The 13,196-nt window shown below is 34.9% G+C and overlaps 1 protein-coding gene across 1 annotated transcript in view; it reads left to right on the top strand.

Moving 5' to 3' along the window:
* The window catches only part of tlcd3a (TLC domain containing 3A), a 43,500-nt gene that overhangs the window by 16,242 nt on the left and 14,062 nt on the right, over positions 1 to 13,196 (top strand). The window contains exons 2-3 of the mRNA XM_056458668.1: positions 3,947 to 4,033; positions 12,924 to 13,143. Of these exons, the coding sequence (XP_056314643.1) occupies positions 3,947 to 4,033; positions 12,924 to 13,143 (307 nt within the window). The remainder of the gene's footprint in view (positions 1 to 3,946; positions 4,034 to 12,923; positions 13,144 to 13,196) is intronic.

The following is a 13,196-nucleotide window of genomic DNA, read 5'->3' as shown; positions in this document are numbered from 1 at the left end:
CTCAGGCGTAAGCTGTCAGGCCTAGGTCATGTGACTAGCGTTGTCATGACGAGCAAGCGTCATCCCATGCACAATGCTCAGCCGGGCAGCTCAGCAGACAGTTAGAGGCTTAGACTCAACTTACAGTTCATTTCATTCTGCTTTTACAGCCATGATGCCGCTCTTATATACTGTGCTTTTAAAAAAAATCGTACAAAAAATATATATATATTCTTAATTATTATATCTGGGTAGTTCACCAATCATTTTTAGATTAGTTGTTTTTTCACTTCCAAGTATTTTTTATTTAAAAATTTTATGTAATTCTGAAAATAAAAATTGTAAAGTAAAGACATAATGGCTCATATTTACTGAACATAATTGCGATTAGCTTGTAAAATGCATGAGCGCTAGTATAATTACAGAACATTGTTCAGTTACAAATGGCAGAATATTTCCAGAAAAAATATCCCGGACGAGCCCCCACTTTTCACACCTGCCTTTTTTAGTTTGGTTGAATCGCACTAGAGTTCGTTTTCCCTCTTGGTGCGGTTCGTTTGGGCAGGTGTGAATGTAGCAATCGCACTCGAGTGCGCACCAAAAGCGGAGAAAAAAAATGTACCGGGACCTCCTTGAAGAAGTGCTCTCGGTACGCTTTCAAACAAACCCTGGAGTGGTTTGTTTGTGGTGAGAACATGATCCAAACTAAAACAGACCCAACCACAAAAGTACTGTGCCTTTTTGGACTAATTCAGCTGCTGTAGTCCGATGCACTGTCCCATCTAATGGGGTGAGAAGGAAAAATATTTGTTGACAGCGCTTTACCATCAATTTTAAACAGAGAGAGAGAGGGTAAAACATTACCTGATGGATTGTTAGTAGTATTTTCGGAAGATGACCATGTCGCAGTTTAGCTAAATTAATTCACGCCGCCTCCTGAAGTGACTTGCAATGCGCCTTCGCCGTTTGCAATGCATTAAAACATTGTTTTCCAGCACAGCCGCACTTCATTTTTGAAATGTGTAGTTTGTCTAAAGTGATGTATACGAACTATATAGTATTCTACGACCAGGGATAAAATCAGCCAGCGCAGTCGTTCCTCCATAGTAAAAAGCGACATTTTGTGTCTGCTTGTTTGTTTACTTCCTGGTGTTCCATTGGCGTTTTCCCGCACATTAATTCTGACCAATCAAAAAGCAGTTTAAAAAGTATGTTCAATAGCATCTTGCCAGTGATGTGAATTTTTTGTCACATGACTGCATTTCGGGTTTTTTCAACTGGTTCGGACCAAAGCAATCAGTGTGGTGTGAAAAGACCCCAAAACAGCAGAAAATGCTACAATGTATGTCCTTGGTCCGGACCAAATGAACCAAACCACAGATGTGAAAGCTCCCTAAGTAACATAAATGATACAACAGACCTGTTCGAATCAGTTCAGTTTATTTAAAACTCCCCAGTTTTCCAAAAATAATCAATCGAATTCATACATTCTTGTCACAAAATAACTTGTTTTTTATCAATTCATTACAAATATAGATTATAATGACGTAATTATACAAACTTTAAATGAAAATAAATATATGGCAGCTAGTTAATAAATCACTGTTAGCATCAAATGTCAACAAATAATTTGTCCATTTCACTAAAATATATATTCATTGCATTTACTGCATTTTTTGAAGGTAAGTGATCGTAAACAATTTATATAGGCTGCATTTAAACAAACAAATTAAATTAAGTAATGTTCAACTTAATTTGTTTGTTTAAATTCAACCTATATAAATAAATAGTTTGCAACCACTTATTTTCAAAAAATTTTGTAAATCGAATGAATAATTTTTTTCAGTGTAATTTTTGTTACAAAGGATGTCAATAAATTAAAAAATGTCCTCAAAGTATTATGATAAAGAAAAAAAGGTAATTACAATTTGGCTTGTTTATACTGTAAATACTGAGAAAAGCCCCGAAATGAAGATAACTCGAAGACATTACATAATTGTTTTGGAGGCTTTAATTTAAAGGTCAAAGCACTCTTATGCAATCTAATCTGTGTCTTATTTTCCATTAACAGTATGTAAATGTTATATTGACTGTACCTGAAACATGTTGTCATACAGTCTGTAATTTTTTGCTTCGTTTTCTGGAAATGTTATATTAGAAGCTCACACAATAAAACAATGAATATTTTTGGATATTTAAGAGAATGTGTACAAAAACAAGCTGCCAAAGAGCAGGATTCAACATACTGTTGCGTCTTAAGAATAAATAACACAGTGTTGAGTATCTTAACAATAAAATCTTCCGGAAAACATATTTCATTTTGAATGTGAAATTTTAAAGACTATTAAACAAGATTTCTATACTGAGACTCAGAAATTGATACATTCATTCATTCATTGATTCATTCATTCATTCGTTCATTTATTTGTTCATTCGTTCGTTCATTTGTTCGTTCGTTTGTTCATTCATTCATTTATTTGTTTATTCATTCATTTATTTGTGTATGATTAATTTATTCATTTATTAATTTATCTATTAATTAATTAATTAATTTATTTATTAATTTATTTAATTATTGGATAATTTATTATTGAATTATTATGTTGTTATTATTATGTAATATGTTTTATTTGTATTAATCTTGCCGTGACGTAGGCATAAGTTGCTGATGTGACGAAAAAATAAACAAAAACAAAGGCCCAAGAGAGAGCACTAACAAACATCATTCAGCACACAAAGACCCATCACATGATTTCTATTAGTAATTAATTAAATGCAAATATTTGCCCGTCTAAGCTTACCTTGTTTGCATAGACTGTCATTATATTAATGAATGCTGAACATTTGATAACCCCTCTATTGTTTCTGTGTCGTTTTTGCATTGTCATCGTTTTGATTCAGCATAGGATACTGCAATGTTTTGATATCAGAACAAAAAAGGATCAGGGATGTTCTAATATATTGTAAGCAAGCATGATAAAAGTAATTCACTTAAAAGTTTCACCAAAAATTATTACAAACACTTCATCACATTCTTGTACGACTGCATCACACACCTGTACTACTGCAACTGAGAGTTTTTAAAAAAGAAATTTGTTGTGAAGCAAAGGCATAATGGTTCATATTTACTGAACATAACGGAGAATCATTTGTGAAATGCAGGTGAGCTAGTATAATTACAGAACACTTTTCAATTACAAATGGCAGAACATTTAAAGAAAAATATCCCGGACGAGCCCCCACTTTTGGTTACAACCCTGCTTTAGGGGGTCAAGAAAGTAACAAAATGGTACAACTGAACTCCTGGAGTTGAGTCTGTTTATTTATCCCCCCCCCCCCTGTTTTTTCAAAAATAATAAATAATAATAAACTGAAGCCTTCACCACTAAAAATGTACACGAACTAAAACCCAAATTAAATGAAATAAGCCAAAATAACAGAAATCTAAAAATACAAGTCTTAAGTTTATTGCACACTGCATCCAAAAATTTTGTCCGTAATTTTTGCATGTTAACAAATAAATTTGACCTCATGTTGTGTCAATCGTATTGACGCACTGCCTCCGAAACTTTTATCCGTCATAAAAAAATTCAAACCGGGTTTGATTTATTTATTTATTTATTTTTTCGCATCCGAAAAAGCACTTTGAGAGGGGTTTTGACAGTTCAGAGCCACTGTACAAGCATTTGGCAAAATACAAAATGCCGTCACTTAAACCATCAGATAACTTTATGACAAACACAGTGCATAAAATAAAGATGTGGCAGACAGTTGGGTACCCCATATGCTGGATTCTGTGACTTGAACACCTCTCAAATCAGAACATTTATGTATTACAGTCAAATTCTAAATGCTGAAATTAATATCCACAGTATATGCTTCAAAGGAACCTTATAAAGATTACTGTGTGTTTTTTAATGCTTTGCTGTTACATTAAAAACTAAAATATCTCTTCTTTCTCATGTAGGCTGGTGTCATCTATTCACGCTGTTATGGCCACTACAGCTGGCATGATCGTGGTGTCCTCGTGCAAAGACAATGTGATTATGGACCGGTAAGTGCACCAATCCTGTTCCACACCTTTCAGAGCAAACCAATTATAAGCTTTTCTGTGACAAATGATTATCTTGTTCTGCGTCGTTGCTAATAAACTGGGTTTAAAGGTGAATCAGTCCAATCACAGTACAGTGAACACGTATATAGGTTTACCTCAAAACTGTAAATATTACTGTGCCTGTCTAAACTTACCACTTATTTCAAAAGGCAATTTGAATTAAACACTAAATATTAAATGTTTAGGATAAGTACGTGATAGTGATGATTTTATTTCTAAAGGATGCATTAAATAGACGCAAAAGTGGCAGTAAACGTGTGTGTGTGTGTGTATATATATATATCTATTTTAACATGTTATAAAAGTTTCTGTTTCAGATAATTGGTGTTGTTTTAAAAGTCATTTTCATCAAAGACTCTTGAAGAAAAGCTCCATATATTGAGTAGCACAACAGTTTTCAAAATTGATAATAATTCTTGTGCATTCTCATATCAATATGATTACAGAAGGATCATGTGACTGAAACATCGTGGAGTAATGGCTGCTAAAATCCAGTTATGCAATTAAAGGAATAAAGGACACTTTAGAGGAAATTTGATACAGTACATGATGCTAGTTTAATCATTATTTTGTTTATTGGGTGTACTACAATAAAACAGCTTCTCTATTCTAGTTTGTCTGAGAGTTGGACTATAAAGTCCTGCCTTCCATTAAAAAAACTGTCTGATTGGCATACCTGTCAACATTGGGATGTGAAAATAAGGATTATGCCCCCAATCACCCCCTCTACCCCCAAAGTAATCCCCAAATTAATATAATATAATTATATAATTAAATATAATACAATATAATACAGTTTTCATTGCAAAATATTCACCGTGTGCTCAGATTTAGGGGGCATTCACGCAGAATATATCTTTGCACCTAAAAGCACCAAACAGGAATGGTTTAAAACAGTTGACATGTCAACTAGCAGTAAAACATCCAGTAATGCTCTTCTGATTGGCCCACTGCTGTTGAACTGCAAGCAAATGGATTGGTTAATATCAGCTGTCAATCACTCAGTCATTGTCTTCCTTCAAATGACAGGGAGCCACAGCCGCGAAGATGCAAAGGTCTGGATACGAGAGAATGAAAATAAAACTGACAGATTTAGTTTTGGAAACAACCTAAAGTTACAAATAATGCCACATCTTATTAGTAAGCATGTGGTGGATGTTAAACCACCATTTGCACTTTTCCAAGAGTGGATAAAAGACTCCTAATAGGTTAAAGTCTGTATGAAAATGACTGAAGCCATTCACTGTAAAGTCTGTGGGACGGAGTTTTCAGGTAACAGCGTTTGCCACACAGTTGATTTCATTTAATCGTTTGCCTCACAGAAAAGTTCATTTAATCGTCACACCGTGTTCACATCACAAAAGGGCTTGCATTCACTTAGATTAAATTAAATAAGATGTCATATGCAAATAATAAGTTATATGTCAATATCATCTGTAAAATATGACACAAATATCGAATCATATGTATGGGTGTTTGCCAGTACAGGGTTGTAGCTGGAAGGGCATCCACTGTGTAAAACATATGCTGGATAAGTTGGCGGTTCATTCCACTGTGGCGACCCCTGAATGAACAAAGGCACTAAGCCGAAGGAAAATTAATAATAAATAGTATTCAGCATAAAGTGCCATTTAAAGGCTTAACTATGTTAATTAGGTTAACTAGGCAAGTTAGGGTAATTAGGCAAGTAATTGAATAACAGTGGTTTGTTCCATCATGTTTGACCATCTAAAACAAATATTGCTTAAGGGACTAATAATATTGACCTTAAAATTGCTTTTATTCAAAAATAAAACAAATAAGACTTTCTCCACAAGAAAAAATATGATAGGAAATACTGTGAAATATTTCTTGCTTGAATATTGAATCATCACAGAGGGCTAATCATTCTGACTTCAACTGATGCTCAAAAGTGGTGCAGTGTTGCTTTAAAAGGGCGGTCTATCAGACCCTACCTGCCGATATCTGTGTATATCTCAGCAGCCAATCACAGCAGCCGTAGAGCATCAGCGATTACCTCTATTCCCACGCCACATCTGCTAACCCTGTTGGCTCCGCCTCCTCCCCAAGGGCACAGGAGGAAGAGATTAGGCACACGGGATCCCAGGGCAACAGCTGTTACCTTGCGCTGTGCCCTTCCTCCCTCTGCCCTTCTATGGCACTGGGCTGACACCTGTAATTTCAGCCTCTGCCACCTGTTCATGTGGACTGGGTGAAATGCTTGCGTGTGTTTGTGGCGTAACAGAGTAATCCACAGAAGGCACTTGCCAGGCGGGCCTAGAGAAACCTCCCAGCCACCCTGCTAATCCCCCGCAGGCTTAATACTTGGCTTGAGCACAAGCGCAGCATTGATCCTGAGTGACAAGGAGCACCCAATGACACCGGGAGTTAAAGGAACAGGTCACTCCGAAACCAAAATTCTGTCATCATTTGATATAGGGCTGCGATATAGTGAAAGAAATGACAATATACATTGTGATATGAAATCTATTTCACCAGATGGACTAAATTCACAATTTCATAATGTTTGGGGTAATTTTGTAGTGGAATAAATTATTAAAATTAACTTTTTTTTTTTATTAACTTTTCATTTCTAGGAGTAAAAAAAGCACACAGGTGAGAAAAAGAAAGCTTTATATTTGTCAGGTAAGACTTTTTATAAGGGCTCTGTTTTAACGATCTAAGTGCAAAGTCTAAAGCGCATGGTGCAAAAGCATTAAGGGTGTGTCCAAATCCACTTTTGCTATTTTAAGGACGGAACAATAAGCTTTGTGCCCTGACGCATGGTCTAACAGGGTTGTGCTTATTCTCTTAATGAATTATGGGTATGTTTTGAGCATAACGTACACTAAACCAACCAGAGTCTCATCTCCCATTCCCTTTAAGAGTCTGTTGCATCTCGCCATGGTGCATTTGCTATTTATATGGCGGACTTTGTTAGTAGAAAAACTAAATTCTTCACAAGCGAGAAAACAGTTAAACAGATCATCTGCTGTTTACTCGCAGGATCTCTCAAATCTTTTTACAAGACCTGGAATCCTGTGTTAGACCATGTCAAAGGCTTACCCTGTTCAGTTGATATCAGATCTAATACACAGTAAATAATTGGAAAGAGAAAATATTGACTCCTTAATGTGAATTTTTTTTTTCGATTTTATTTATTTATTTTTTTATTTTTTTGCTCTTATCGTAAACTTGCTCATTTATTATTAATATATATTTTTAAGAATTTCCTTTATTTTTAATTTTATTTTTAATTTATTATCATTATGCTTTTTCTTTCAGAGGATATGTTTGTTTAGAATTCATAAATTTAATTTATTTTATTTTGAGGGAATAGTGGGGAAATAAGAAAAATAAGACAAACTGTAATTTTCCTATGTTGTATTGTATACAATGATGTATTGTCTTGTTGAACACCAATATTAAAAAAAAAAAAAACAGATCATCTGCAGCGCAAGGATAAAGAACGAGCCTCTTCCATTCGGCCTCTTTACTTTCTCTTTACTTTACTCCTTTACTTTCGTGGATATGGAACACGGTGGAAACTCACTTCACTAAAGACATCCATTAATCTAGATATTTAATTTCATTTGTCAAGCACAAAGATTTGTTTTAACACTATTTCTAAATTCAGTTTTAATTTCCAGCAAAGGAATAAATGAACATTAATAATGAAGTGTGGCCAAAAAAGTTATATATAGTTGGAGTATAAAGTTGGAGTTATATCCAAACACACATCCTATTCTTATGCCCCATATGGTGATGCGTGCGTCTCCAAAACCCAACAGAAGAGGCTTTTTTTCCCCCCAGAAACTGTTATATATGTTGAATAACCCTTTTATATAGTAATACATCATGTGAATCCATTGAATTTACTAACAATGGCCCTTGGCTGTTATAAAATGTTAATAATGTATATGTTAATTAGAAATTAAAGTTATAAATGTGTGTCCGGATTCCCTCACAGCCCACAGACATGCGTGTAGGTGAATTGGGTAAACTAAATTGTCCATAGTGTATGGGTATGAATGAGTGTATGAGTGTTTCCCAGTGATGGGTTGTAGCTAGAAGGGCATCCGCTGTGTAAAACATAGGCTGGATACATTGGCAGTTCATTCCCCTATGGCAACCCCTGATTAATAAAGGGACTAAGCTGAAAAGAAAATGAATGAATGCTTGCATATATATAAAGGTAACATGCTAAGTGAACATACTTGTTTATCTGAAAAACAATGCTCAAGTCAAATATTCTGCTTTGAAAATGTGCGTTACATGCTGGAAAATCTGTCTACGTTTTGGTTCTTTTAACCCACCCAATGCCAGATTAGCCAATTCTATTTCAGCACCCTAAGTTGGCTTTGTGAAAAACAGCATATTTAATTTATTCAGTCAGGAATGCTCTCAAAGTATACGTCCACCACAGAAAAAAAAGACCTCCGGTGGACAGTAGCAGACTCCAAAATGAGATGCAGATTCCACATGAGGATGTTTATTAATTAACAAACAATATAAACATTAGGTGAGCAGGTTACATTGTAACCCCGTGTCCTAACAACATGCTACATGACAAGCAATTTGGCTGTTTGCACCAGACGAAACATGATAGACACTTAAATACAACCATTCAGATCACAGAATATATGTACACTCACTGCACTCCAACGAAATGGTAAGATCTATAATTTAATAAATACATATTAAACATTTTTAACATGATTAAATTTGCATACTGAATCACTGATATGTGTTGGGTTACACTGAGTCAAAGTTCTAAAGTTCAATTTCAAACAGTTTATTTTGTTTTCAAGATCTGAGGTGAACTATCTGCTGCTGCTGCTTTCAGTAGTATGGTAATAAATGTCGTGTAAAATAGCAATCAAACTCACATTATTGGCATTTAACACTGAATAAAGCACATGAGGTGTACCTGAGGTTATCATTGTCAGTTTTCTGTTTACCTGTGAGAAATAGAAGCCACTTCTAATATATCATTTTGAGGTGTTTGTTAGAACAAAAACTCCTTTTAAAATGGAAAATATTCCTGCTATTGTGTGCAGTTGCTTTATTTAGAACATGACTTAAATCAGCCTTTAGGCTTCATAGTTAGGCACATTTCTATTGATGTTGTCAATCTGGCAATCTGCGCTTGTGTGTATTTTGAACCAGGCATGCAATATAGGTATACCTAGTGTCAAACTTACAAAATGCACTTTAAAACTGCAGATAAACACCATTTGTTTGATATAGAAATCTTTTGAAACTTGCTTTACTGTAATTTTAATACATTTAATGAGTTTTTGCTGAATAAAAGTATTAATCTTAATGAAATAAAAAACACTTTTGTGGTATATTGGAGGAGGTACATGCACTTATGACGTGGAATGATTTTTATTTTTTAAGGGAATTCAATAATTTATTCTGCCATTTAAAAAAAAATAAATAAAAAATCACCTCAAAAGTAGCATAAAACATGTGCCAGTATTTTCTAAATCCTCTGAAGCTAGTATGTCTGTGGTTCGAATAATATAGGGAATGTTTATAATGATAATAATATGGATGTGATTGTTTGTGCAGGCCTCACATTTACCATATACAGTGCTCAGCATATATAAGTACATCCTTCACAAATCTCCTAAATTCATATTTTTAGTAGGAAGCTATACAAAATTATAATGCATATACATATATATATATAAAATTATACATATATATATATAAAATTATAATGCATATACATTAGATTAGTCAGTACTGAAGCCAAATCTGGAGCTTATGTAACAAAATAACTTACGATAACGGTCCAAAACTAATACATCCAAATTTTTATGTTAGGGAAAATATTAAATACAAATTTAAAAAAGAGGAAAAATCAAGGGAAGCAAAAATAAATAAATAAAAATAAATAAAATTAGTTAAAATTTTTTAGGTTGTAATTTGTTTTTGCAATATTTAGCTTGAATTTAAGTGCATTATCTTTCAATTTCTCAATATGTTTGGTGGCTAAAATATTATTTTATTAAATATATCTGTTTAGTAAATCTGTTTAAATGCACTAAAATACATTGCCTATATTCACTGAGAAATGGATCAAAACATTCATTTTCAAAATGAGGTGTGCTTAATTATGCTGAGCACTGTAATTGGTGTATATCTTGTGTTTGGCGTGCATGAATGTATAGAAATGCTTCAGGGTGGTATAGCCATTAGACCTTTAATTAAAGAATTTGCCACTAATTGAATGTACAAAGTCTGTGGATTAGTGTGACTTTGCTGTAGATTATCCTATTCAAACACAGATGCACATATGCACGCACACACATCGGTTTACTAGGTCATCAGAATTAAATTATATAAAGTTAGTAATAAATATGGACTTCAATCCCAGCAAGGTTAGTTTTTGTTCTTCATTAAGAGGTTAAAAAGGATTTTGTAATACCAGAAGCCATTATACTTGTAATTGTAATGTAATGCAATTGTCCCAGTACCATCCACACTACTGAAAATGATGGTTGGATGAATATTAAGCACCACTTAAATGGTACATAAATTATGCATTATGTAACCATAAAATTGACGTTAACAATCTACAGATAAACTTTGCTTGGTCTGGATTTACATTAAGTAATATGTGCTCAGTAATATGTGTAGCTCAATGTTTTTGAGCAAACCGTCATAGATTTTTGTCACTAAAATGTTTTGTGTTGCTGATATTTATATTATGATATGAATTTAATTTCAACATATGAATAGCTTGAAAGATTGCATTCATTTAGATTGACTGGAATGGACTTTTTCCTATGAGCATTTGGATGAATTATAATAAATTACAAGCAAAATTCAATTTATCATTTCTATAGCATTTCTATAGCATTTTTACAATGTAGATGGTGTCAAGGTAGCTTAACATAGAAGTAAATTGAAACTGTGTCAGTCCAGTTTTTAGAGTTGAAGTTCAGTTTAGTTCAGTTTAGCGTGGTTTAATTTTCACAACTAAAAGTCTAAACACTGTAAAGCAAATACATCAATGTGCAGCTCCACAAATCTCAAAACCAAGCAAGCCAGAGGCGAGGAACAAAACTTCACCAATTGACGAAAGTGAAGGAAAAAAACCTTGAGAGAAACCAAAATAAATAGATAAGCAGTGCTTTATGGCGGTGGTCCTCAACCTTTTTATTAATGCGGACAGGTCAACGCTTGACTATTTTACCGCGGCCCAGGGGAGGGGGTGTTGCAGTGTGTATATAGATTGCTAGATGACCATCAACCGCTTTTTCAGAGGATGATAAGCTGAAAAAACATTGCTGCAGCTCTGATACAAGTTTTATTTATGGATAAATCTGTCCTCTTATCTGTCTGAGACAATTAGTTTATCGATATACATATAAAATGTCAAGCTGATCGGTCAGTTCTTGTCACGTGACTCGAGGTGCGCTTGCGGCATTCTAAAGATGTTTTTAAATGGGTGGAGAAGGGTATAAATGGAGGTCGGAAGCTACTTCTACATTAAGGTAGCGTTCAGAAAAAACAAAACACTAGCGAAGTAACTCGACACAGGGGAACATAAACACTGCCAGCTAGCATTTCGGAAGTGTTATTTCAGAGCAACACCAACAGCGCGCAGAAGTATAAATGCTCGGCTACACACATTGCAGTCACGCCGATCACTTGACGCAGAAGTATAAACCAGGCTTTAATGCCAACTGTGTAAAAAATTAGAGATAAAATGCTTACCGCTGATAAACCGCTGTTTGTTTACCTTCAAGCTCTGCTTCAGTTGCTTGACACGTGTGCATGTGAAGCAGCCGGTGAGCGCCAGCACACACACACACACACATATTATGTACATCTCAATATGCAAAAGTGTTCCTTCATATGTTGTCATTGAAGTTGTCCACAATACTTTGCCATGCACAGGGTTTGTAATGTAGTCAAATGTTTACAAATACAAGCGCAGCCGTTTAGAGGTCATTTCTGTTTAATGATGTCAGAATTTAGCAGTATTTTGGGATTGACGTGTGAATGGTCTTTTACAGAAAAATTCCATAACTTCCTTGCCTTGCGCTTTTTTTAATTTACCGATAAAGTTGTTCGGGAAATTTTCCGGATGTTTACCGGTATCACTATGTGAAAGGGGTCTAGGTGTGTCTAGGTGTGAAAGCACCCTAAAAGTACAAAAATGTAACATTCCAATGTAAAATACCATGATGGTCATCATTGTATAAATAACTTAAAAATATCATGTTTAATAATATCATTCACGAGTTCACACTTGCAATAGTTTCAGAATAAAGCGTATTTGGCGTGCTGTCCGGGGAGAGGGCTCTGAGCTCGGGGAAGACACCCAAACTCGAGTTATTCCTCTTATCAGAAAACAAAGAGGAATAGGGATTCGAGCGAAGTATCTAGCCCGGCCCCAGAACGCTCCCCCCGGGATAGTAATGCTTAAGAGGTGAGGTGACGGGGTGGTGGAGGGATGCTAAAGTCGTAAGATGCTGCAGGTAAGACAGCTTTTGGTATATATAGGGGTTTGGTCAAGAACTGATTGGATAATAGAATAATTGTCAATGACGTATTTGATACTGAAACTTCTGCGCGTGCTCCTCCCGAAATTTGTTTATAAAACATCACTTATCTTTCAATATTCATAAATAATCTAATCCTGTAATGTGATAATTGCAGATACACACACGATGCTCAAACTAAATATTGTTCAACTCTAGTTTTCATGCCTAGAACTTGAGGATTTATTTAAACTCATTGTGAAATCATCATTAGAAATCACTTCACACATGATTTGCTCACCTGTTGTGTTGGTCTTCTGTTCTAGACACTGGCTGGCCACCTATTTTGTCATCTGGTACGGTGTTCCCTACATGTCATATGACATCTTCGCCATGTACCTCAGCCATTACTATCGCTTCAAGGTCAAAGGTCACAAAGACTACAAGAGCCACTCTCTGCGAACCATCAACTCATTTGTGTGGAAAGAGTTCCTCCTGGTGCTCCATCACATTGCGCTCCTCACCATCCTGCTGCCTGTGACTCTGGTGAGAGACTGAACCGCAAACACAGAGATGAGTGATATGACAGTCAGTGATAT

This window comes from Danio aesculapii, chromosome 5 (assembly GCF_903798145.1).
Source record: "Danio aesculapii chromosome 5, fDanAes4.1, whole genome shotgun sequence".
NCBI lineage: Eukaryota > Metazoa > Chordata > Actinopteri > Cypriniformes > Danionidae > Danio > Danio aesculapii.
This window is presented reverse-complemented; position numbering and strand designations above follow the sequence as displayed.